This window comes from Hyla sarda, chromosome 4, assembly GCF_029499605.1.
Source record: "Hyla sarda isolate aHylSar1 chromosome 4, aHylSar1.hap1, whole genome shotgun sequence".
Classification (NCBI taxonomy): Eukaryota; Metazoa; Chordata; class Amphibia; order Anura; family Hylidae; genus Hyla; species Hyla sarda.
The window spans coordinates 165,844,639-165,869,872 of record NC_079192.1 but is presented as its reverse complement, the minus strand read 5'-3'; the positions used below and the strand labels follow the sequence as shown (position 1 = coordinate 165,869,872).

Here is a 25,234-nt window from a genome sequence, read left to right as displayed (position 1 = left end):
GATACTGTATGTGTGAATACACCCTTCAGAAGGTCTCTGTACTTTGCTTCATTCAGTGTTCTCTCAACCCTGACCAGTCTTTGTCCCAGTCTTACTCTTACACTACTCATTACAAATAATTTATAACTAATCTTACTTTACTGATCTATGCCATGGTGTTGTTGTTCATAATAAAAAAATAAATAAAAAAAAATATAATATATATATATATATATATATATATATATATATATATATATATATATATATATGTATATAATATGGAAAAACAGCAGCACTCCAGGATATACGTGAATAATGTGTGGCTTTATTCACCAAAACATCAGAGGTTGCGACGTTTCAGCCTTCTCACAAGGCCTTTGTCTCTCTCTATCTATCTATCTATCTATCTATCTATCTATATATATATATATATATTTTTTTTTATTTTTTATTTTTTTTTATTAACGCATATTAGGGATTGACCGATATTGATTTTTTTTTTAAGGGCCGATACCGATAATCTGTGACCTTTCAGGCCGATAGCCGATAACTTATACCGATATTCCGGTATAAGTTATTTGCTATTTCCCCCGAGCCCGGCACCGCAGAAGCCGCTCCAGATAAATGATTTAAAGCGGGCGCTTTTAATCAATGAACTGCAGTGGCTTTTGTGAGGCCAGAGATCGCCGCCGCTTCTCTCCCCCTGCCTGTCCTGGGGTCTTCCCTAGTCCAACCACCACCGCCGCTGCCCCATTGCCTCCCCCATCCCCGGTTTTATAATTACCTGTTCCCGGGGTCCGTGCTACTTCTGGCTCCGGCAGCGTCCTGAGCGGTCACTGTGCGCACTGACGGTGACGTCGCGTTGAGGACGTCACTCGTCATTGCGCAGCGCACAGCAACAGCACAGGACGCTGCAGGAGCCAGAAGTAGCGCGGACCCCGGGAACAGGTAATTATAAAACCGGGGATGGGGGAGGCAATGGGGCGGCGGCAGCGGTCTCTGGCCGGGGGGATGGGGCATTATCAGCATATCGGCAAGGTAATTGCTGATACCGATAATGTCCAAAATCGTGAATATCGGCCAAACCGATAATCAGTCGATCCCTATTAAAAATATATAGAGATATATATATATCTATCTATATCTTGGTGCTTTAATTAGCCAATAGACGTTCTAGTGAACTTAGACCAGTGGTTCCCAACCAGGGTGCCTCCAGCTGTTGCAAAACTACAACTCCCAGCATGCCCGGACAGCCTTTGGCTGTCCGGGCATGCTGGGAGTTGTAGTTTTGCAACAGCTGGAGGCACCCTGGTTGGGAACCACTGACATAGACAGTAGTACATTCAGTACAGGGCAGTATGGGAGCGAGTCATAATGCTTACATTATACCAGGCTGGTAGTGCTGCAGCAGCTGTCACTTTTGTTGTCAGTTTGTGACGTTTTCCTCCGAATGTCTTGTGACACAGACAGTGGTGCGTTCTATGGGAAGCAGTTGGAACAGGTCTAGGCAGTCATTTGTGGGCAGCAGCTTTTGCTGTTAATAATTGCTGTATGATTTTGGTCATTTGATTGCGTTATTTAGCCCTGTACTTTAAAAACAAAAAAAAGCTAAGGCAAATATATATTCTATTGTGAAATTAGGATACAAATTCTTAGTAATAAATCTTCCAGCTACTACTTTGCATCACTATGTCTTGGCATAGCCTTAGGGCCCATTCACACTACGCTCAGAAAATATTGTTTTCAGTGGGGTTCTGCGGCACCATTCACACTACAGAATTTCTGCAGCGGACGTTCCACTATGGAAATTCCGTATCCCAGACTCCACCAAAAGAATGAGCATGTTCATCCGGGCAGGGATTATGTAGTGTGTATGGAGCCTTAATTTCAATTTTTATTTAAATTTAAATTTTTATTTAAACCTGTGTAGTGGAAAAGTTGACCAGTTGCCCATAGCAACCAATCAGATCGCTTCTTTCATTCTTAAAAAGCCCTCTGAAAAATGAAAGAAGTTATCTGGTTGCTATGGGCAACTGATCCATTTTTCCTCTGCACAGGCTTAGATAAATCTCTCCAAATGTGTTTTTCTTGGACCAAGGCATTTGTACCTAAAATAGTGACTTACAGACTTTCCATAGAACGCGCTTTATCCTGGAATACTATTACTATGAACACTAACCCATGTTTTTCATTATTTAAAGAGGTTATCCACCATAAGGTGATTTTAGTACGTACCTGCCAGACAGTAATGGACATGCTTAGGAAGGATCTGCGCTTGTCTTGGGGCTAAATGGCTATGTTGTGAGATTACCATAACACTGTGGCTAGCTTTCTGTGAACTGGTATTTCCTGCTTGAGTTTTCTTTTTTTGCCTACAAATCCCATAATTCCATTTTCCTCCCTCCCACACATCACCCACCCCACCCATTGAAATATAAATGAGCTGCATCCATTCAAAAGACCTGTGGTTTTCAATCAGGGTGCCTACAGCTGTTGCATTAGTTGCATATTGATCTCTCTCCTACCAAGCGATCGCTCCACCCATTGAAGCAGACAGGCTCCCTGTCATCAGCTGTCTGCATTGTAACCTGGGAAAAATCTGAGACCAATAGTAATTTTGTATGCTGTTAAAAATAAATATTGGGGTGAAAATCACATAAGAATTGTGAGAAAACCGTCACACACAGGTACAGACACTATATTATGAACTACACTAACTTTACAGCCCCTGTAGCATTGTCAAATAAAAAAAAAAAAAATCCTGGAATACCCCTTTAAAGGGGTACTTAGACGTTTTATCCCCTATCCAAAGGATAGGGGATAAGATGCCTGATGCGGGGGTCCCGCTGCTATGGACCCCCGTGATCTTGCCCCATTAAAATCAGTCCCTGCCCCCGTGTAACGTCACACTCCGCCTCCTCAATGCAAGCCTATGGGAGGGAGCGTGACAGCTGTCGCCCCCTCCCTTAGGTTTGCATTGAGGGGCGGAGCTGTGATGTCAATTGGGGGCGGAGCCGTGACGTCACAATGCTCTGTCCCCGTGATGGACCGTAATCGGACCCGGAGCGAACACGCTCCGGGGACTGATTTTAAAGGGGTGCGGCGTGCAAGATCACGGGGGTCCCCAGCGGCGGGACCCCGCGATCAGGCATCTTATCCCCTATCCTTTGGAGTACCCCTTTAAGAAAGCTGCATAGAACATTCCACATCTTACCCAACAACTGCATGCAAGACAACAACAGCAGTGGAGGGCTATTTCCCAGCCAAAGAAAAACTGCGTAGTTACTGTTTAGCTATACATTTAAAAATAAAAGTCCAAACTTCAAGCAAAAAAATGCCACCATTGGTATTAAGGGTCTATTCACACGTACAGTATTCTGTGCAGATTTGATGCGCAGGATTTTCTGCTGCAGATTTCAATGTAAAGTGAATGACTGAACACAGTTTGAAATCCTGCACATCAAATCTGCGCAGAATAGACCCTAAGGGTGCATTCCCACACGGCGTATTTTGCTGCGTATTTGGTGCTGCGTATTTTCCTACCCATTGACTTCAACAGGGAAAATAAAATACGCAGCAGCAAATACGCCGTGTGGGAACGTACCCTAAAGGGGTATTCCAGGAATGTTTTATTTTATTTGACTATGATACAGGGGCTGTAACGTTAGTGTAGTTCATAATGTAGTGTCTGTACCTGTGTGTGTGATGGTTTTCTCACAATTCTTCTGTGATTTTCACTCCAATTTTTTTTTTTTTAACAGCATACAAAATGACTGTTGGCTCAGATTTTTCCCTGCTTGCAATGCAACCGAGACCTGACTCACTAGTCAGCTGATGACAGGGAGCCTGTCTGCTTCAATGGGTTGAGGGATCACTTGGTGAGGGAGAGATCAATCTGCAACAGCTGTAGGCACCCTGATTAAAAACCACAGGTCTTTTGAATGAATACAGCTCATTTATGTTTCAATGGGTGGGGTGGTTGATGTGTGGAAGGGAGGAAAATGGAATTATGGGATTTGTAGGCAAAGAAGAAAAGTCAAACAGGAAATACCAGTTCTCAAAAAGCTAGCCACAGTGTTATGGTAATCTCATGACATAGCCATTTAACCCCAAGACAAGCGCAGATCCTTCCTAAGCATGTCCATTATAGTGTTGAGCGGCATAGGCCATATTCGAATTCACGATATTTTGCGAATATATGGACTAATATTCTTCATATTTGCAAAATTTGCATATTCGCAATATTCGCGGCCTTTTTTTCTATGCGCCATAAAATGCGCATGCGCATTCACCATAAAATTCCCATGCGCAATATTGCGTGCTAAAAGAAGCTAGGGATCAATATGCGTGAAAATTTGCATATGTGAATATTCGCATATACGAAGATTCGCATATGTGAATTTTCGGGCGCCCGCCAGTCTGACACAGTAACTAGTTTTGGAGCCTTGTTTACACCACAAGCTGGAAGCAGGGAGGGATGATCACTGTGATGTGTACTGTGGGGGGAAAAAAAATGCGAATATTCGGAATTGCGAATATTAAGCACTATATTTGCAATATTCGCGATAAATATTCGCACCCAACACTAGTCCATTACTGTCTGGCAGGTACATACTAAAATCACCTTATGGTGGATAACCCCTTTAAGGGCCTAATGCACACAGCAACGCCTCATGCATTGGCCCTGTACAGTGACATAAAAAATCCTCAGGCCTAAGGTCAAGACTTTGTTAGCCACTGTTTTGTGCCTCTTGTGCATAAGAACAAACCATTTATAAAATGAGGGCACCCGTTCCACAAACTGACCTTAGGTCTACCCTTAATCTAACGGTCTATTCACAAGGCAGATTTTCCACACCAATTCCGCTTCAGCTTCCTTGGGTGGTTTCTGGCTTGTGCGGATTTTGTGCGGAAATGCAGAAGTGTGAATGGGAGTGCAGAATCCCATAGAAGTCTATTGGGCTTTCATTTGAGGTGGAATTCGGCAAGCAGAAATTCTGCCGTGTGAATAGACCCTAAGGCTGAAACAACTTATTTGATTTAAATGGAGTTGTCCACGAATACAAAACCAGTGCTAATTTCTTCCAAAAACAGTGGCACCCCTGTCCTCAGTTTGTGTATGATATTGCAGCTCACTTCCATTGAAGTCGAGTTGTGATACTACACACAACCTAAGGGGTGGAAATTGCCTCTGCTTTTCTGTTCCTGGACAACCCCTTTAAAGGGGTTATCCACCATAAGGAGATTTTAGCATGTACCTGACAGACAGTAATGGACATGATTAGGAAGGATCTGGAGCTAAATAGCCATGTTGTGAGATTACCATAAAGCTGAGGCTATCTTTTTGTGAAATGGCTATTTCCTCTTGGAGTTTGTTCCCTCGGACTACAAGTCCAATGAGGTCACTTTTCTCCCTCCCACAAATTGGGCACCCCACCCATTGAAACACATCTGTGATCCCTGCATGCAATAGACGTGTTTTCTAACCAGGGTGCCTCTACAAAGCTACAATTATTGCAGAATGATCTCCCTCCCACCCAGCACTTTCTCCACTTAATAAGCAAAGACAGGCTCCATCTGAACACCTGACTAGTAATGTAATGCCGCATTGCAACCTAGGAAAACCTGAGATGACATTTTGTATGCTGTTAAAAATAACCATTGGGGCAAAAATCACAGAAGAATTGCGAGACCACCATGAAACACAGGTACAGACACTATTATGAACTACACTAACTTTACAGCCCCTGTAGCATAGTCAAATAAAAAAAATAATCCCGGGAATAGCCCATTAAAAGGGGTTGCCTGGTGAGAGCAACAACCTTTTGTATGGTATAATAAAAGTGTAAAATAAAGCAACTTGCTAATACAGTTTTATTATCCAAAGTTCACAGATCATTCCTTTAAAGCTGTGACGTCAGGTCACAGCTTGAGTTACAACTCAACCCCTCCCAACAGGAGGATGCATGGAGCTACTGCTCAGGCTATGACGTGATGTCACAGCTTACATGAAGCTGAAATGGGTGGTCTGTTCACTTTGGATAATATATTAGTAAGTTGTTTTATTTTTTTTTACACCAAACACAGGTTGCTCTTTTTTTGATGTTTCTCCACTGCTGTCAGCTAAATGGTGTCCAGCCTTAGGTTAGGGCTGCATGATGACCTTGTTTCCACAAGATAAAGTTTTCGAATGTCACATGACCAAAAACTTGCGCAGCTTGTCTGCAATATTCTGTTGCATGACTCTTTCAGTTTTTCTATTTGGCGGTTTCAAAAGTAAAAAAAAAAGAAAAAAAATCCAACAAACTGCAGTCCGGTTGCAAGCAAGTCCCAGCTGCACGCCACCTAAATTGCAGTCTGTGATAGTGAATTGTCGCCAGAAATCCATCAGACCTCATATTGTGTGCCTCTAAGCCAGTAAACCATACACATGCTTAAAAATGTTTTCCATAATTAAAACCAATCCCTTAAAGGGGTACTCCACCCCTGGCATCTTATCCCCTATCCAAAGGATAGGGGATAAGATGTTAGATTGCCGCGGTCCCGCTGCTAGGGACCCCGGGGATCGCCGCTGCGGCACCCCGCCATCATTACTGCACAGAGCGAGATCGCTCTGTGCGTAATGACGGCCGATACAGGGGCCGGAGCAGCGTGACGTCATGGCTCCGCCCCTCATGACATCACTGCCCATCCCCTTAATGCAAGTCTATGGCAGGGGGTGTGACGACCGCCACGCCCCCTCCCATAGACTTGTATTGACAGGGGTGGGCCGTGACGTCACGAGGGGGCGGAGCCATGACGTAACGATGCTCCGGCCCGTGTATTGCCCGTCATTACGTGCAGAGCGCTCTCGCTCTGCGCAGTAATGATAGCGGGGTGCTGCAGCAGCGATCCCCGGGGTCCCCAGCAGCGGGACCCCGGCGATCTGACATCTTATCCCCTATCATTTGGATAGGGGATAAGATGTCTAGGGGCGGAGTACCCCTTTAATTCATCCCTATGGGACTGCCAGGAATAGCGCTGGACTCTGACGTCTTCAGTGCACATGCTCCTCCACCATCCCATTCAGATGGGGACACATGGAACCCCTACCGATTTAAGAGAACTTTTGTTTATGGGAAAACACTTTTTAAATTCTTCAACTTGTGTCAGTCAGTGACTTGTTCAAGTCCTCTCCTTCCTGTAGGTGAATGGGACATTCTTGTTTAGAAGCAGATATGGTAAACCTATATATATTTCTAATGCCTAGTTTTGCTATGGATTTTATCCTTGGCATTGCAAACATGCCTTATGGGTTTGTTGGCCCGTTCTGCAATGAATATTTTCACTCCTGTGAACATGTCCTAGAGAAGGGTTCTACTTGTTATCCTGAGTTATGAGCGTCTGTAAAGCCAATGTCAACTCTCCAGCAGATTCCTATACAGTGGTCCCTCAACATACGATGGTAATCCGTTCCAAATGAACCATCGTTTGTTGAAACCATTGTATGTTGAGGGATCCGTGCAATGTAAAGTATAGGACAATGGTCTTCAACCTGCGGACCTCCAGATGTTGCAAAACTACAACACCCAGCATGCCCGGACAGCCGTTGGCTGTCTGGGCATGCTGGGAGTTGTAGTTTTGCAACATCTGGAGGTCCGCAGGTTGAAGACCACTGGCATAGGAAGTTGTACTCCCCTGTCCCCGCCGCTCCGGACCGTCACCGCTGCCCTGGATGTCACCTTCCATCGCTGTCGCCGCGTACCCCGGGTGTCCCTGATGCTCCAGCAAGGCCTCTGCTTTCCCGGCATCCTCGCTCTCCGTCGCCGCCATCGCGTCGCTATGCACGCAGCTCCTATTGGATGATGGAACGGCGTGCGCAGCGACGTGATGACGACGATGGAGAGCGCCGACGATGCAGGGGATCCCGAAGAGATCGTGCCGGAGCCCCGAGGACAATTAAGTGATTGTCAGCGGACCACACGGGGCACCGTAAACAGCTATCCGGTGACAGCTGAAGCAGTCTGCTCTGCCGGATAGCCGTTTATGCGATGGCCCCGACATACAAAAGCATCGTATGTTGATGCTGCCTTCTACATGCGAAGGCCTCTGAGAGGCCATTGTATGTTGAAATGATCGTATGTCGGGGCCATCGTATGTCGGGGGGGTCACTGTATTCATAACAGGTGAGCATTGGAGGTTCCAGCAGCTGCATGTCCTGCCTCACTCCTGCAGTATTGATGGACTTTTGTGGGACATGACTATTCATGGCTTCCCCTGCTGCTCAGCATGCTTTTTATTTTACTCGTGAGAATCCTGTGCAATGCTGTGGCCCTCTATCTGATGCAAAACTACTAACAAAGCTTGTCTGAGCATGGTTGGAGTTTTGCGAAAGCTAGAGGGTCAGGTTGGAGAAGACTGGGAGAGTGGTACTACATTGACACTGCTCAAAGCCCGATCACAAGACAGGACTAAGACCATGGACAGAAAATGAATTGCAGTGCGAGTTTTCCAGTGTTTTCTCAGAATGCATAACTGATCAATTTTATCCACCAGTTATGCCAATCTGTTCCTATAAAATAAGATATGTAGTTATAGTCTCAGTATGTGCTACATCCTTATCTATGCACCAATAATAATATTAGTCGGAATGTGCTGTGACTGTAGAGTATAAAGAACTGTTATATTATACACATACCATTCTGTGGTGTGTATATATATATATATATATATATATATATATATATATATATATATTTCAGTTTGGCTTTGTTGTGTACTTGTGCTCAAGGCTGGTTCTACTCAGTCAGGGCATTCATGACTACTTTTTTTGACGTTTACATCTGCATTGTCAATTCCTTTTTTCAGTATGAAAATGACCATGTGCTGAACCCATTGCAAGAGGGACACAGACACCCAACGAAACCCACTGACTTATAATGGGGTTTACCAGGATCTGTTTGTCGTTTTTATGAGATGAATCGCTGCATGCTTCTCTTTTCTGCTTGTCAAATATGACGGAATCTGTGATAGTATAAACATAATCGTATTGCCAGGGACTGTTGCTACGTAACGTGGTCTGTTACTGTTACACTTAGTTCCATGGGAAAGTGTGGACGCAATGATTGCCAGGTTGCAAGTAACAGCATTTAATTTATATATGGCCCATTCTGTGGGTTTGGTTTTCGTGATCTTACATTACAGTGCAACAATGTGAAACACAAAAAACTATTTTCTGCTCCTTCCACTTCAGCAAGTTGGAATGAGAGGTCATATGACTACTCTTGACTAGTCTGTGTGCGGAAATGCTGATGTTCAATGATTTTCCTTCCTGCAGTAAACCTTCATCAGCAGTTATTTTTTAAGCTTTTTAGGAAGTATCTTTTAGGCAGGGAGTACACCACTTAATAGTGTGTGTGTGTGTGTAAGTATGTATGTGTATATGTATGTATAATATATATAAATTAGGGCTGCACGATAGATCACAAAAGCAATCGAATTGCGATTTTTGCTTTTTGCGATATAGCCCACCGGGAAAACATGCGATTATCTGCTTGGGCTCCCATGGCGGGGCTGGCCAGAGCAGGTTAAAACTAATGTAAATACCCGTATTCATCGGCGTATGACACGCACCCCTGTCTGCGTTTTATATGCCGATAAATCTTCTGGTCACTGATTTAAAGCGGCCGCAGTAGCGGCTGCTTGTGAAGTATTAGCAGCCCATTTTAAATCAATGACCAGCGGCGGCTCCTCCCCGCTGTGCTTTTAATTTTCCTTACCTCCCTCCCCCCTCCCTCATCACTCCCCCCTCCCTCATCACTCCCCCTCCCTCATCACTCCCCCTTTTCCTCTGCTTTTTATATATATATATATATATATATATTTTTTTTTTTCCTCCTTACCTGGCACCATTGTTTCATTAACGTGGCAAGCAAAACCTGATGTCTGAGAGATGGAACTAAAATACTTAATTCTACCACCATCCACAGTATGTTGGAGAGGGGGTTACGCCTGTTCTCTCTTTTCTGTGGGAGTTAAGTTATTCAGGATTAGAAAAACAGCAGATTTCTTCCAAAAACAGCGCCACCCTTATCCTCAGGTTGCATGTGGTCCTGCATCTCTGTTCCATTAAAATGAAAGGAACCAAGTTGTAATACCACAGACAACCTGAGAACAGGTGTGGTGTGGTTTTTAGAAGAAATTGGCTTTGTTTTTCTACGTAACTCTCATACTGTGCCTCCATATCGGGCAGGACATGAGATGGGACAGAGAATAGTGGTTTTGTTTTGTATGTGTTTTTTTTTTTATTCATTTTTTTTATTTTTTTTTTTATGCTGAATTCAAATATAATAATGAAATTGGTTAGTTGGCTCTAGTTTTCATGCAACAGACATTTTACATTTTCCAGCTACAGGTAATAGGCAAATAATGCGCCAAAACTTAATGCGTATGTATAAACCTGTATATTTTTATTAAAATTAAGTGAATTATATTCGCAACAGTGAATGCATGAAATAATCTTTCTCGGTCGGAATCCATTGGGAGACCCAGAACCGTGGGTATATGCTCTTGCCGCTAGGAGGCGCTGACACTAGGCATACAAAAAAGGTTGGCCTCTCCTGGCAGGATATACCCCACCTACTGGCGCTGAGCTAATCAATTTTTTGCTTGGTGTCCTAGGAGGCAAGACACAGGTCTGGAGCTCTCTCCAATATGTAGGGGAGAAAAAAGACAGACAGATGTGGCGCTAATAGTGCCGATTATCTGTGGATAACAGGTAGATAAGAGTCTGCTCACCTTTATATGTTGCGCTAATGTCAGGCGCAACACTGATTGTTAGCCTTAAGCAGGTATCTTTTCCGTAGGTGCGCCGGGAGCAGCTGGCCGGCGGTCCCGTCAGAGACGGTGGGTGCGATCCTGTAGCGGGTGTGGGAGGTAGGAATCCCGGCAAGGGTCTCCTAAACCTTCCCGTGGGTAACAATTTTGGCGCTGCAGCGCTACACCGGCGGGGTGAAATTAGCAATCGGAGATGGTGCAGAGGATGGTGATAACTTTTTATTGTATAGTCATAAAAAGAATCCGTGTCGGATGGACAACGGGAAGGTTTAGGAGACCCTTGCTGGGATTCCTACCTCCCACACCCGCTACTGGAGCTCTCTCCAGACCTGGTGTTCTTTTTTTGTTTTTACAGCTAGGGCCGTTCTCCCTGGATCGCCGGATTCTTTTGCCTCCGGAGGTGCGGCGGTCCCTTCTTTGGTGGCTCCATTCTCCTCTTCTTCTTCTGGGGAGGTCTTTCCTCTCTCTTCATTTGCAGATTGTCACTACCGATGCGAGACTCCAGGGCTGGGGAGGTGTGTTTCTGGACCTGATGGTCCAGGGTCGCTGGTCCCTTCAGGAATCTCGTCTTCGCATCAATCTTCTGGAGATCCAGGCAATTTTTCTCTGCCTCCTCCACTGGGAGAATCTCCTTTTAGGGTCGGCCGGTCCGTGTTCAGTTGGACAAAGCGACGGTGGTCGCATACATCAATCGCCAAGGCGGTACACAAAGTCGTTCGATGATGGAGGAGGTCTCCAGAATTCGAGTCCCTGCTCTCTCGGCGATCCACATTCCAGGTGTGCAAAATTGGGAAGCGGACGTTCTGAGCCACTCTTTGACGGATCCGGGGGAGTGATCTCTCCATCCGGAGTTGTTCTCTCAGATCTGCAATCTCTGGGGAACCCCGGATGTGGATCTCTTCGCGTCCCGCCCCAACAGGAGAGTTCCCCTCTTTGTGGCGAAGTTGCGGGACCCTCTAGCCTTGGCCGTGGTCGCTCTGGTCATTCCGTCGTCGGCCTTCCGTCTCCCCTACCTCTTTCCGCCCCTTCCCCTCCTGCCCAGGATTTTAAGGAAACTCAAGGCAGACAGCGTTTCTGCCCTTCTTGACTCCCTGAGGAAGCGAGTGAGCGAAACGACGTAGGGGTAGGCTCCCGACCTTTGTAAGTATAGCTGGGTGTCAGTTGGCTAGGTGCATGAACAGTCTTATATGTTTAATAAAACTTTTTTCAGAGACAACCGATGCTCCAACTTTTACCGAGGTGGTTTGTTTCCCCTCGGATATGTATGGGCAACATCCTTGTCTCCCTGTATTCATACTGCCGATAGCACTGGGCAAATGACACTATACTAGCTATACTTCTTTATATGTCCTTCTTGTTTACATTAGTGTACTGGGTTTACTTAGGCACTTTTAGGTGTATTCTTTATATATATATATATATACATGTATTGTGGCTTGTTTTTAAGTCCACTTTTTCATTGAGTATTGTATACCTATATTTATGTGCCATTCCATGTACCTATTGGACATTATTTAATATCTGTGTTCGGAGTCGTTTTCTTTCTAACTGCTGCTGATTTTTTATCATGTTTTATCTTATCTGATTATAATAAAGATTTATATTTACTCATAATATTGTGTCAGTTTGGTGCATCTATATAGGTTTTCTGCCCTTCTGGAACGCCGACTTAATTCAGCTGGTCGACCACGTGCCGCTGCGTCTTCCACTCCGCCCCGATCTTCTTTCTCAGGGTCCTCTTTGCCACACTGCATTTGACGGCGTGGCGGTGGAAACCGTGGTATTGAGGGCACACGGTTTTCCCCCTTAGGTAATTTGTACCATGCTTCGAGCATGAAAGCCTTCATCTGCCAGGATTTATCACCGCACCTGGAAAGCTTATTTTCTCCGGTGGTGTTTTTTCTTTTCTGCGCCTTCTTGCTTTTCTCCAATCGGGATTGGACCAACATTTGACCCACAGCTCCCTTAAGGGTTCAGGTTTCGGCTCTTTCTATTCTTTTCCAATGGCAGTTGGCCTCTAACTCCTGTGTCCGCACCTTCCTGCAGGGAGTGGCCCACAAGACTCCCCTTTTCAGGTCCCCCACTCCTCTGTGGGACCTTAATCTGGTACTTGGAGCTTTGAGGGAGGTTCTATTTGAACCCATTCAGGATGCCTCTCTTCGTAGTCTTTCGTGGAAGGTCGCCTTTCTCATTGCCATCACTTCTATTCAAAGGGTCTCTGAATTGGCGTCTCTTTCCTGTCGTTCCCCTCTTTTGCTTCATCGGCACAATGTGGTTTTTCGTCCACCTCTTTCTTTTTTGCCCAGAGTAGTTTCCTCTCTTCATGTGAACGAAGAGACTATTCTTCCTTCCTTTTTTGTATGTCCCCTTCCAATGCCAAGGAGCATTCCCTTAACACCCTGGACGTGGTTCGGGCTGTCCGGACCTATCTTTCGGTCACCTCCTCTTTTCGACAGGGTGACTTTTTTTTTTTTTTTTAATTCCTGAGGGTAGTCGCAAGGGTCTTCTGGCATCAGATTTGGCAGCAAGGTGTTGCAGGCGGCAGTGGCTTCATCCTGTGCCTGATTTTGAGTTGAGTACTTTTCTACCCACCCCGGGGACTGCTTTGGTACATCCCACGGTTCTGTGTTCCCCAATGGATTCCGACCGAGAAAAGTAAATTTTTTTTTTTATTTATTGTTACCGTAAAATCTTTCTAGGAGGATCCATTGGGGGACACAGCGCCCACCCATGGTTTGGGTACAGTTTTCGTTGGTTTTGTCCGAGGGGTGGATCAGTCCCCTTTTTTTGTCTGGTTCCCTCAGACTCCTGCTGGTTTCTTTTTCTGTCGGTTGCCTCCTACTCCTTTTGGGACTAAACTGATTTAGCTCAGGGCCAGTAGGCAGGGTATATCCTGCCAGGAGGGGCCAACCTTTTTTTGTGTGCCTAGTGTCAGCGCCTCCTTGCAGCAAGAGCATATACCCACGGTTCTGTGTCCCCCAATGGATCCTACGAGAAAGAGATTTTACGGTAAGCATAAAAATATACTTATTGTATATGTTTATTGTTTGTTTATAATTATATTTATTATATATTATTGTTTATGTATAATCTATATGTTTACAGGTTCGAGGCATAACTAAATTTACTAGCATAAAACAATGTTTCAAGAGTACTTGTCATCAAACCATATTTTGTAAACTCAGATTATATTTCCTAATTATTCCTAACACCCCTCCTGCCCTTAACATATTTTTCTAAGCTTTAAAAAGCTCTGTATCATGCCTTTTCTCTTGTTCACATTGTATGAGCTCCTGGCAGGAGAAAGTGGGCATTCCCCAGCAGGCACGATGTAACTGATACCTGCGAGAGCTGTGCCCCGCCATGCCCTGCACGCACTTCCTGTGTTTGGACTTCTGCATGTCCGGGAGGAGACCAAACTAACTGTTTGACTTGTGCAGGGAACAGAACAGAGCCACCTAGTGGACGTTTTTTTCAATCACGTTAAAATACATAAAGGTCGAGAATTTCAACATCAAGTAAATAGCAAAGGGACTTTTATAACTACATAAAAACAATAGTCATGGCCGTAAATGTTGGCACCCCTGACATTTTTCTAGATAATAAAGTATTTCTCACAGAAAAGGATTGCAGTAACACATGTTTTGCTATACACATGTTTATTCCCTTTGTGTGTATTGGAACTAAAGCAAAAAAGGGAGGGGAAAAAAAGCAAATTGGACATAATGTTACACCAAACTCCAAAAATGGTCTGGACAAAATTGAGTCCCTTTCAAAATTGTGGATAAATGAGATAGTTTCAAGCATGTGATGCTCCTTTTAAAAAAAAAAAATATTTTCTTTTTTTATATTTAACAAGTTTATTGGATTTTAGAACATACACAAAAAATCGAAACATTCAACTAGGGAAATCTGCCACAACATGGCAATTTTGCAGCAAAACAGCATCAACAATTACAAGTAATGTACATGTAAAACATCATAACCGTAAATTAAGAACTAAAGTGATGCTCCTTTTAAACTCACCCAGAGCAAGTAACGGGTGTGGGCAATATAAAAATCACACCTGAAAGCAGATAAAAAGGAGAGAAGTTCACTTAGTCTTTGCTACAAGTCCATCTCCAGAGATCTAGATTTGCCTTTGTCTACAGTGCGCAACATTATCAAGAAGTTTGCAACCCATGGCACTGTAGCTAATCTCCCTGGGCATGGACGAAAGAGAAAAATTGGTGAAAGGTGTCCACGCAGGATAGTCCGGATCATGGATAAGCAGCCCCAAACAAGTTCCAAAGATAGTTCTCGCTGACACTGATGCTCCCTGAGCCAGCAGGACAGCATGAATATCAGTCCACATTTAAATGAAACGTTATGGCAGGAGACCCAGAAGGACCCCACTGCTGACACAGACCTAAAAAAAAAAAAGCAAGACTACATTTTGCCAAAATTAACTTGAGTAAGCCAAAATCCTTCTGGGAAAACATCTTGTGGACAGATGAGACCAAAATAGAGCTTTTTGGTAAAGCACATCATTCTACTGTTTACTGAAAATGGAATGAGGCCTACAAAGAAAAGAACACAGTACCTAAAGTGAAATATGATGGAGGTTCAATGATGTTTTGGGGTTGTTTTGCTGCCCCTGGCACTGGGTGCCTTGAATGTGTGCAAGGCATCATGAAATCTGAGGATTACCTACGGATTTTGGGTCGCACTGTACAGCTCAGTGGGTTTGCATCCGAGATTTTGGGTCTTCCAGCAGGACAATGACCCCAAATGTACGTCAATAAGTACTTATAAATGAATGGCAACAAAGCACTGGAGAGTTCTGAAGTGGCCAGCAATGAGTCCAGATCTAAATCCCATTGAACACCTGTGGAAAGATCTTAAAATTTGCTGTTGGGAAAAGGCACCCTTCCAATAAGAGAGACCTGGAGCAGTTTGCAAAAGAAGAGTGGTCCAACATTCCGGCTGAGAGGTGTAAGAAGCTTATTGATGGTTATAGGAAGCGACTAATTTCAGTTATGTGTGTGCAACCAAATATTAAGTTAAGGGTGCTAATAATTTTGTCCAGCCCATTTTTGGAGTTTGGTGTGACATTATGTCAAATTTGCTTTTTTTTTTTTTTCCTCCCTTTTTTGGCTTAATTTCAATACACACAAATTGAATAAACGTGTATAGCAAAACGTGTTACTGCAATCCTTTTCTGTGAGAAATACTTCATTTTCTAGAAAAATTTCAGGGGTGCCAACATTTACGGCCATGACTGTATATATTAAAAGTTTAGTTTGTGACAGGTACTCTTTAAAGCCGCTGGTGAGTTCACACTGCGCTAACTACACACAGGAACCGGATTCGGCTAGGAGGTGTGAAAACCGGGCGCTCCCGTATCACAGCCAGACCTAGCCCCCTTCTCATTTATTTGAATGACTACGGTCAACTAATTTTTGTCTTGTATCCGACTTTCTGACCGGACTTAAAACCGTGGTATGCCCATTGTTAAACGCAGCATGAACCCACCCTAACTTCGCCAAGCAACAGACACTATGACTTTTATAGAATTTGGTGACGTAAGATTAGCTAAAATTGCATTAACTTAGTATGCTTGCCGGTTTTCTATTGGTCACCAATACTGACCATGTAATCTATGGTGTAAGTTGCATCATGCATTTTATAAACCTTCATTAGTTGGTTCGTATATCATGGAAACTAGAGCCAATATAGACTTTTTTTTTTTTTTTGTCATTTTCGTTTTGAGCACCCCAAAATTATGTAAGAACAGTTGTTTTTGTGCGCACAACTTTTTACCTGTAGAACAGTGCTATTGGTCATTACTTTTTAGACAGGAAAGGCCCCCCAAACATTTTAAATCAAGTCTGCCAAACCCACCGACTTCGCTGGGGCTGGCTGTCTGAGTGTATCGGGGTCTTTCAGGTTCTCCCCCCCCCCCGCAGATAATGTTTTTAGGACGGTGTTTCCCAACTAGGGCGCCTCCAGCTTTTGCCAAACCCTTGGCTGTCCGGGCATGCTGGGAGTTGTAATTTTGCAACAGCTGGAAGATCCCCTGTTGGTAAACACTGGTTTAGGGAGAGGAGGGTAAGGCATGTTACATTCTAACTACCTGATCCTTTTTGTTCTCAGAGAGATAAGGAACTGTAGAGCTGTCTGGCAGCAGCTTACCCCTTCTCTCTCAATTGAAAACAAATAAACATTTGCCTCACCAATCATTCATGTTTATGGGGAAAACACTCAGCCAACACCTTTTTGAAGGAGTATGGTCTATGCTTAGTTTTAGGCCTAGTGGTCAGAATGAAAACTACAAGATTCTGGGATTATTTTATAAAACAGATAGATAGTAAAATGGAAAAATGGGAAAAAAAAATTAAAAACATCACAAACTTCTTAAATATTTTTTCCATAAAAACTTTATTTAAAGTGTCCCTCTGGAGCATTTTTCACAAATGACTATTGTACAGCACCATCGTAGTATACTGTATGAGATTAACCAAACACCAGTGTTGTCAGTAGAGAGAGACTTGCTATGTGCTTTCTTACTGACCTTGTCTTTTTCTGTTCCCGCAGGCTTTCTGTGACTTACTAATTCCGGATCAAGCTACAAACCTACAACCGCCGCCATGTCGGGTGAGATACTATATACTGCTGCATTAATCTGCACACTAAACCCTTTTTATAAAGCTGTTGTCTATGAAAGTAGTAACAGTTTGGAATATAGGCATTGTATCTATTTTTTTCCATTTTCCAATCCTGACTATATTCATTGTTGCAAACAATGGATGCTTTCATTTTAGTTGTCATGGTTACTTCAAGGGTAATATATACATGTAAATACATATTCTACTTTTGTCTGTACTAGCTATATGGTATGTGTGACATTTAGTTGTCGTGCTGATGTTTACTGAAAATATAAAGACAAGAAATGTGATTACTGTACAAACATACGTTTCTAGACATAGCCATTGCCCTTCACATTGCGTGCTGCACCCAGATATCTGTATAACAATGCAAAATAGTAGAGACCTTTTTAAATTGATATAATCTAAACAGTAATAATATAATATTTAACCACTAGTGGACACATTACATAAATGTATGTCATGGTGCCCTGGTACTTAGCCCACCAGAACATTATTTACGTCATGACTGTTTAGGATCCCCATGTCTCCTGACACTTACAGGGATTCAAAGTTGGGTTCCTCCGCTCTGGCTGCTCATTCAAGTCTGGGCAGAGCTGAGGAACGTGTGCGACTGGAGCCCTGCAGCCAGTTCCTCCTGGTGCCTGCAATTGTTGATTGTTGGTGAGGTGAGGATCCGCATTAGTAAATACAGGAAAAGTTAGGTGGTTTTATATATTTCCATCTGTGATCAATCAGTACTGGCTACTGTCTGCCCTAATTTTTTTTTTTTTTTTTGGGGGGGTGTAGGTTTATTTTTTTTTTAACTTTAAGGACACCCAGAACGACTGTTCAGGACTGTACCCCGTGTGTAGCCTGCCCTGGTTGATGATCAGTGATAAAGGAGGTGAAGGAGTTTTGGGGAGCATTTGCGGTCTGGCTATACACCTCAGAACAGTAGGTGGTGTCACAGACTGCGAAAAGTAAAAAAATGTAAAAATTAAAATAAATATATATATATATATATATATATATATATATATATATATATATATATATATATAAAATGTATTTATATTTATTTATTTCATAGTAAAAGTAAATAAGGCCATTCTTGACAGGGTGCATCCGCAGTGTTAAAGAAGACTTACTCTCCCCATTCTTGTCATCCAGTGATGATGAGCCCATAGAAGGTGGTGCCTCAGGGCAAAGGCAGTAGAGGCTAACTATTTTCCCTATCTTACGCACAAGTTTTCCTGTACACCATACTACCCGGTTTTCCAGAAAATAAGACATACCCATAAAATAAGCCGTAGCAGAATTTCTACGCATTGGTGTAATATAAGCCATACCCTGAAAATAAGACATAGTGGTAGGCGTGGCTAAGCGTACTGGCGCAGAGCGGTAAAGAAGACAGGCAGCCCTTCTCTTCTGCCCCATCGTGACAGCTGCTATCTCGAAGGTGACCGGAGAGGTGCTGGCAGCCCCATCAAGCAGGTCGGCTCCCCCTGTCAGGTCCCGGTACTTTTGTTAGTGCTGCCACCTGCGGCATAAAGGGAAACAGAAAGTGAAAGTAAATTTCTCCTCAGTGAAGTGAGAAACAGAAAGTTCTGCTTTGTGGGTCCTCAAGGGGAAGAATAAAGACATCCCCTGAAAATAAGCCATAGTGTGTCTTCTTGATGAAAAATAAATATGACTGTCTTCTTTTCGGGGAAACACTGTAACTACCCTGTCCCCTTTTCAGATAACCCCCTCTGGACACCAGTTCTGGACAGTTGTCAATTTGACCAACAGTTTGTGGCCCAACATCATGATGTATTTTTGGCAACAACCAATAGATAGACCCCTGTCAATGCAGTCGAGGTGAGGACATATATCAGGGCCTCATGCTGCATATGGGCCTAGTAAAAAAAAAAAAAAAAAAAAAAAAAAGTTACCGTATGAATGTGAAAAGGTCTTGCTTGATGCCAAAATGTCTGCATTATGCTGATAATGCAACAGGAGTTCCCTTGAAATGATTCCACATATGTGAGAGTCCCTTACAGGGTTAGGGTGTATGAAGGGAAGGACTCCCGCATTGAAACCCCTAGAATGCCCCCCATTCTGTGAGTTAGGGGGAAAATTGTTATCCTACATGGATAACTTTTATACCGACATCCCCCTCTTTAACCCCTTAACGACGCAGGACGTATATTTACGTCCTGCGCCGGCTCCCGCGATATGAAGCGGGATCGCGCCGCGATCCCGCATCATATCGCGTGGGTCCCGGCGCTAATCAACGGCCGGGACCCGCGGCTAATACCACACATCGCCGATCGCGGCGATGTGCGGTATTAACCCTTTAGAAGCGGCGGTCAATGCTGACCGCCGCTTCTAAAGTGAAACTGAAAGTATCCCGGCTGCTCAGTCGGGCTGTTCGGGACCGCCGCGGTGAAATCGCGGCGTCCCGAACAGCTGATCGGACACCGGGAGGGCTCTTACCTGCCTCCCTGGTGTCCGATCGACGAATGACTGCTCCGTGCCTGAGATCCAGGCAGGAGCAGTCAAGCGTCGATAATGCTGATCACAGGCGTGTTAATACATGCCTGTGATCAGGATGAAAGATCAGTGTGTGCAGTGTTATAGGTCCCTATGGGACCTATAACACTGCAAAAAAAAAGTAAAAAAAAAGTGTTAATAAAGGTCATTTAACCCCTTCCCTAATAAAAGTTTGAATCACCCCCCTTTTCCCATAAGAAAAATAAAACAGTGTAAAAAAAAATAAAAATAAACATATGTGGTATCGCCGCGTGCGTAAATGTCCGAACTATAAAAATATATCATTAATTAAGCCGTACGGTCAATGGCGTACGCGCAAAAAAATTCCAAAGTCCAAAAAAGCGTATTTTGGTAACTTTTTATAACATTAAAAAATGAATAAAAAGTGATCAAAAAGTCAGATCAAAACAAAAATCATACCAATAAAAACTTCAGATCACGGCGCAAAAAATGAGCCCTCATACCGCCCCGTACGTGGAAAAATAAAAAAGTTATAGGGGTCAGAAGATGACATTTTTAAACGTATAAATTTTCCTGCATGTAGTTATGATTTTTTCCAGAAGTGCGACAAAATCAAACCTATATAAGTAGGGTATCATTTTAATCGTATGGACCTACAGAATAATGATAAGGTGTAATTTTTACCGAAATATGCACTGCGTAGAAACGGAAGCCCCCAAAAGTTACAAAATGGCGTTTTTTTTTCGATTTTGTCGCACAATGATTTTTTTTTCCGTTTCGCCGTGCATTTTTGGGTAAAATGACTAATGTCACTGCAAAGTAGAATTGGCGACGCAAAAAATAAGCCATAATATGGATTTTTAGGTGGAAAATTGAAAGGGTTATGATTTTTTAAAGGTAAGGAGGAAAAAACGAAAGTGCAAAAACGGAAAAACCCTGAGTCCTTAAGGGGTTAAGACACTTTCCCCTCAGAGCTGCTGCAGCGTGTGGCACTGTGCAGGAAAATAAAAAAAAATCCTGAGATGTTTCATCAAAATGCCGATCCCTTGGGGTGAGAGCAGGGCCCTTACTTGTGAAAACTGGTTGTTGGTTAGATATAAGGAAAGAGGGATGTCCTTATGCTGACCACAATTCACAGAGGTGTTAGCACCCTTGTTCCTCTGCAAGGTACCACTACAACAGCCCTCAGACCTTTCATTTGTAAAGAGACCTCTGAAAATGAAAGTAGCGATCTGATTGGTTGCTATGGGCAATTTTTCCCCTGGACAGGTTTTGATAAATCTCCCCCAATAAGTATGTTTAACCCCTTAACGACCATGGACGTAAATGTACGTCATGGTGCCGTGGTACTCTATGCACCATGACGTACATTTATGCGCCGACATGACCGCAAGCACCGGACCGGTGCTCGTGTTATGTGCGGCAGGTCCCAGTTGCTATCAGCAGCTAGGGACCTGCCGGTAATGGCGGACATCCGCAATCGCGCGGATGTCCGCCATTAACCCCTCAGATGCCGTCATCAATACAGATCACGGCATCTGCGGCAGTGCGGTTCTTTGAATGGATGATCAGATCACCCGCAGCGCTGCAGCGGGGATCAGATCATCCAGCATGGCGGCCGGAGGTCCCCTCCGGCTGTCTCTCCCGGGGTCTTCTGCCCTTGTCTGAGATCGAGCAGACCAGAGCAGAAGATAACCGATAACACTGATCAGTGCTATGTCCTATGCATAGCACTGAACAGTATTAGCAATCCACTAATTGCTATAGATAGTCCCCTATAGGGACATAAAAAGTGTGTAAAAATAATAATAAAAATTTAAAAAAAGTAAAAACATTTGAAAAATCCCCTCCCCCAATAAAAAAGTAAAACATCCGTTTTTCCCATTTTACCCCCAAATAAGCGTAAAAAAATTATTAATACACATACTTGGTATCGCCGCGTGCGTAAAAGTCTGAACTATTAAATATATTGTTAATTATCCCATACGGTGAACGGCGTAAACGTAAAAAAAAAGTCCAAAATTGATGCTTTTTTTGTCACATTTTATTCCAAAAATTTTTTATAAAAAAAACCTAAGCAAAAGTGGTACTGATAAAAACTACAGATCATAGCGCAAAAAATGAGCCCTCATACCGCCCCATATACGGAAAAATGAGAGTTATAGGTGGTCAAAATAGGGCCATTTCAAACATACAAATTTTGTTAAAATGGTTTGAGATTTTTTTTAAGCGGTACAATTATAGAAAAGCATATAACATGGGTATCATTTGAATCGTATTGACCCACCGGAAAGTGTACAGTGTGAAAACAAAACCTTCCAAAATTTGCTAAATTGCGGTTTTCTATTCAATTTTCCCTCATAAATAATATTTGTTTGGTTGCGCCGTACATTTTATGGTAAAATAAGTAATGTAATTACAAAGTACAATTGGTGACGCAAAAAACAAGCCCTCATATGGTCTGTGGATGGAAATATAAAAGAGTTATGATTTTTAGAAGGCGAGGAGGAAAAAAACAAAAATGCAAAAATAAAATGGGCCTGGTCCTTAAGGGGTTAAAATTGCCATATTCTAACCTCTAAAACTTTATTTTTCTGTATACAGGGCTCAATTGTTGCGCTGTGAACTTTAGTATTTATTTGTACCTCTTCTGCACATATGACTTTTTAATCCCTTTTTATTTCCTTATTTACATTTAAAAAATATTTATTTTTATTTACACTTTTTAAGTCCCCGGAGAAGAGCTTTACATGGAATCATTAAATCGCTAACACTAAAAAATGCTGTGCTATTTCATAGCATTACTCATTTTATCAGCGATCTACTGATTTAAATCGTGGCTCAGCAGGACCAGGTGAGCAGAACTCTGGCAGGCATCAACCAATCGGGTATGTATGCAGGGGTGACTTTTTAGGTTAGGTATACATTGATTGCAGCTCGTAAGTGATGAGCGCAGTCAATGACCGACATCAGCGAACCCATTAAAGTGTAACATTTTTATATAATGTAGCTAATAACATTTTGGACCTCCCTTACTAAGGCTTTTCCGAGTAGATTTTGTAGGGGTTTTTTGTGTCCTGTGTCCTTTTTCTCCCCAAAAAATCCCAAAAACCCTACTTACTGTCCACTTTACTCAGAAACCATGAAGTGACCATGAGTAAAAAGGGGCGCATCTCCCAAAAAAACTACATTTTGAAAAGAAACAAAAACCCACAAAGAAAACTACACTCCTCTCTTAGTATATCAGGGCCTATATGTATATTTGTAATTTACATTGGTTACAAATGTTTCTTGTTGGGTGAAAGAATCCTGTCTTGTCTCTGCAGCTTCTGCCTGTGTGTCTCCATGCGGACACAAAGGACTCTGTGCACCCAGGCTCTGTTACAAGCCCCGACTCACACAGCAGACTGATTGACAAGCCAGGAGCCTGCGCAGAGCCTTGCTTATCCCATCCTCACTTCCTGTATTTTGTTTCTGCACTGAGACACCCAGGCAATAGCTGCAGGGACAGCATTTTTTTTTTCCACCCAAAAATATGTAAATTTGTATTATACATTGATTACAAGATTTGTATATGTTATTATTATTTACCGTATATACTCGAGTATAAGCCGACCCGAGTATAAGCCGAGACCCCTAATTTCAACCCAAAATCCCAGGAAAAGTTATTGACTCGAGTATAAGCCTAGGGTGGGAAATACCTCATCCCCCCCCTGTCATCATCCAGACCCGTCATTAACATCCTCATCCTCATCATCCCCTTGTCATCATCCCACACATCCCCCCTTCATCATCCCCTTATCATCCCACACATCCCCCCTTCATCATCCCCTTGTCATCATCCCACACATCCCCCCTTCATCATCCCCTTATCATCCCGCACATCCCCCCTTCATCATCCCCTTATCATCCCACACATCCCCCCTTCATCATCCCCTTATCATCCCACACATCCCCCCTTCATCATCCCCTTGTAATCATCCCACACCCCCCCCTTCATCATCCCCACCCCCCTTCATCATCCCCACACCCCCCCTTCATCATCCTCTTCTCATCATTCGCCCTCAGTGGTCTTCAACCTGCGGACCTCCAGAGGTTTCAAAACTACAACTCCCAGCAAGCCCGGGCAGCCATCGGCTGTCCGGGATTGCTGGGAGTTGTAGTTTTGAAACCTCCGGAGGTCCGCAGGTTGAAGACCACTGCGGCCTTCAACATCATCCAGCCCCCTCTCACCCCCTTTAGTTCTGAGTACTCACCTCCGCTCGGCGCTGGTCCGGTCCTGCAGGGCTGTCCGGTGAGGAGGTGGTCCGGTGAGGAGGTGGTCCGGGCTGCTATCTTCACCGGGGGCGCCTCTTCTCCGCGCTTCCGGCCCGGAATAGAGGCGTTGCCTTGACAATGACGCAGAATTACGTTGGCAATGAACGCACCTCTGCGTCGTTGTCACGGCAACGTGACTATTCTGAGGCCGGGCCCGAAGCGCTTAGAAGAGGCCTCCCCGGTGAAGATAGCAGCCCGGAACACTATCCCACCGGACCACCTCCTCACCGGACAGTCCTGCAGGACCGGACCAGCGCCGAGCGGAGGTGAGTACTCAGAACTAAAGGGGGTGAGAGGGGGCTGGATGATGTTGAAGGCCGCAGTGGTCTTCAACCTGCGGACCTCCGGAGGTTTCAAAACTACAACTCCCAGCAAGCCCGGACAGCCGATGGCTGCCCGGGCTTGCTGGGAGTTGTAGTTTTGAAACCTCTGGAGGTCCGCAGGTTGAAGACCACTGCGGGTGGGGGAGTTCACTCGAGTATAAGCCGAGGGGGGTGTTTTCAGCACGAAAAATCGTGCTGAAAAACTCGGCTTATACTCGAGTATATACGGTACATTATATCAAACGTTTTTGCAAACAGATACAGTGTTTAAGTGCCGTGATCAATAGTGATCACTGTGCTTAGTGGTATCACCGTTGTCCATCATTGACTGTGAGCGCCCCTCACTGTAATTTATAAATTTATTTATGCGTATACCTAGAAATAGGCATTTAAATGTTCCATCTTTGATCCCATGTTCACACAGATAAACAGAATAACTTCCCACCACTGCCTCGATTCATACCACTCAAGCCCTGCTTCTATCAAGATTTTGAGACTGATATTCCTGACCAGCATCGTACCACAGCCAAGCGTCTGTATTATCTATGGATGTGTGAGTATGGGGCCTTCGCTAAATGTCATTACAGCTTATAAATACGTTTTTACATGCTTCCAATGAAACTTGGCAAAGGAAATGGGACCCATGACAGATGAAGATATGTTCCTGGTAGG

The 25,234-nt window shown here is 43.7% G+C and overlaps 1 protein-coding gene across 2 annotated transcripts in view; it reads left to right on the top strand.

Annotated features, from left to right (window-relative positions):
- SCAMP5 (secretory carrier membrane protein 5) overlaps positions 1 to 25,234 on the top strand; it is a 48,486-nt gene that overhangs the window by 10,176 nt on the left and 13,076 nt on the right. For both annotated transcript variants that reach the window (XM_056572613.1, XM_056572612.1), the window contains exons 2-3: positions 17,374 to 17,433; positions 24,987 to 25,115. In XM_056572613.1, coding sequence (XP_056428588.1) covers positions 17,427 to 17,433; positions 24,987 to 25,115 — 136 coding nt within the window. In that variant the 5' untranslated portion in view covers positions 17,374 to 17,426. The remainder of the gene's footprint in view (positions 1 to 17,373; positions 17,434 to 24,986; positions 25,116 to 25,234) is intronic.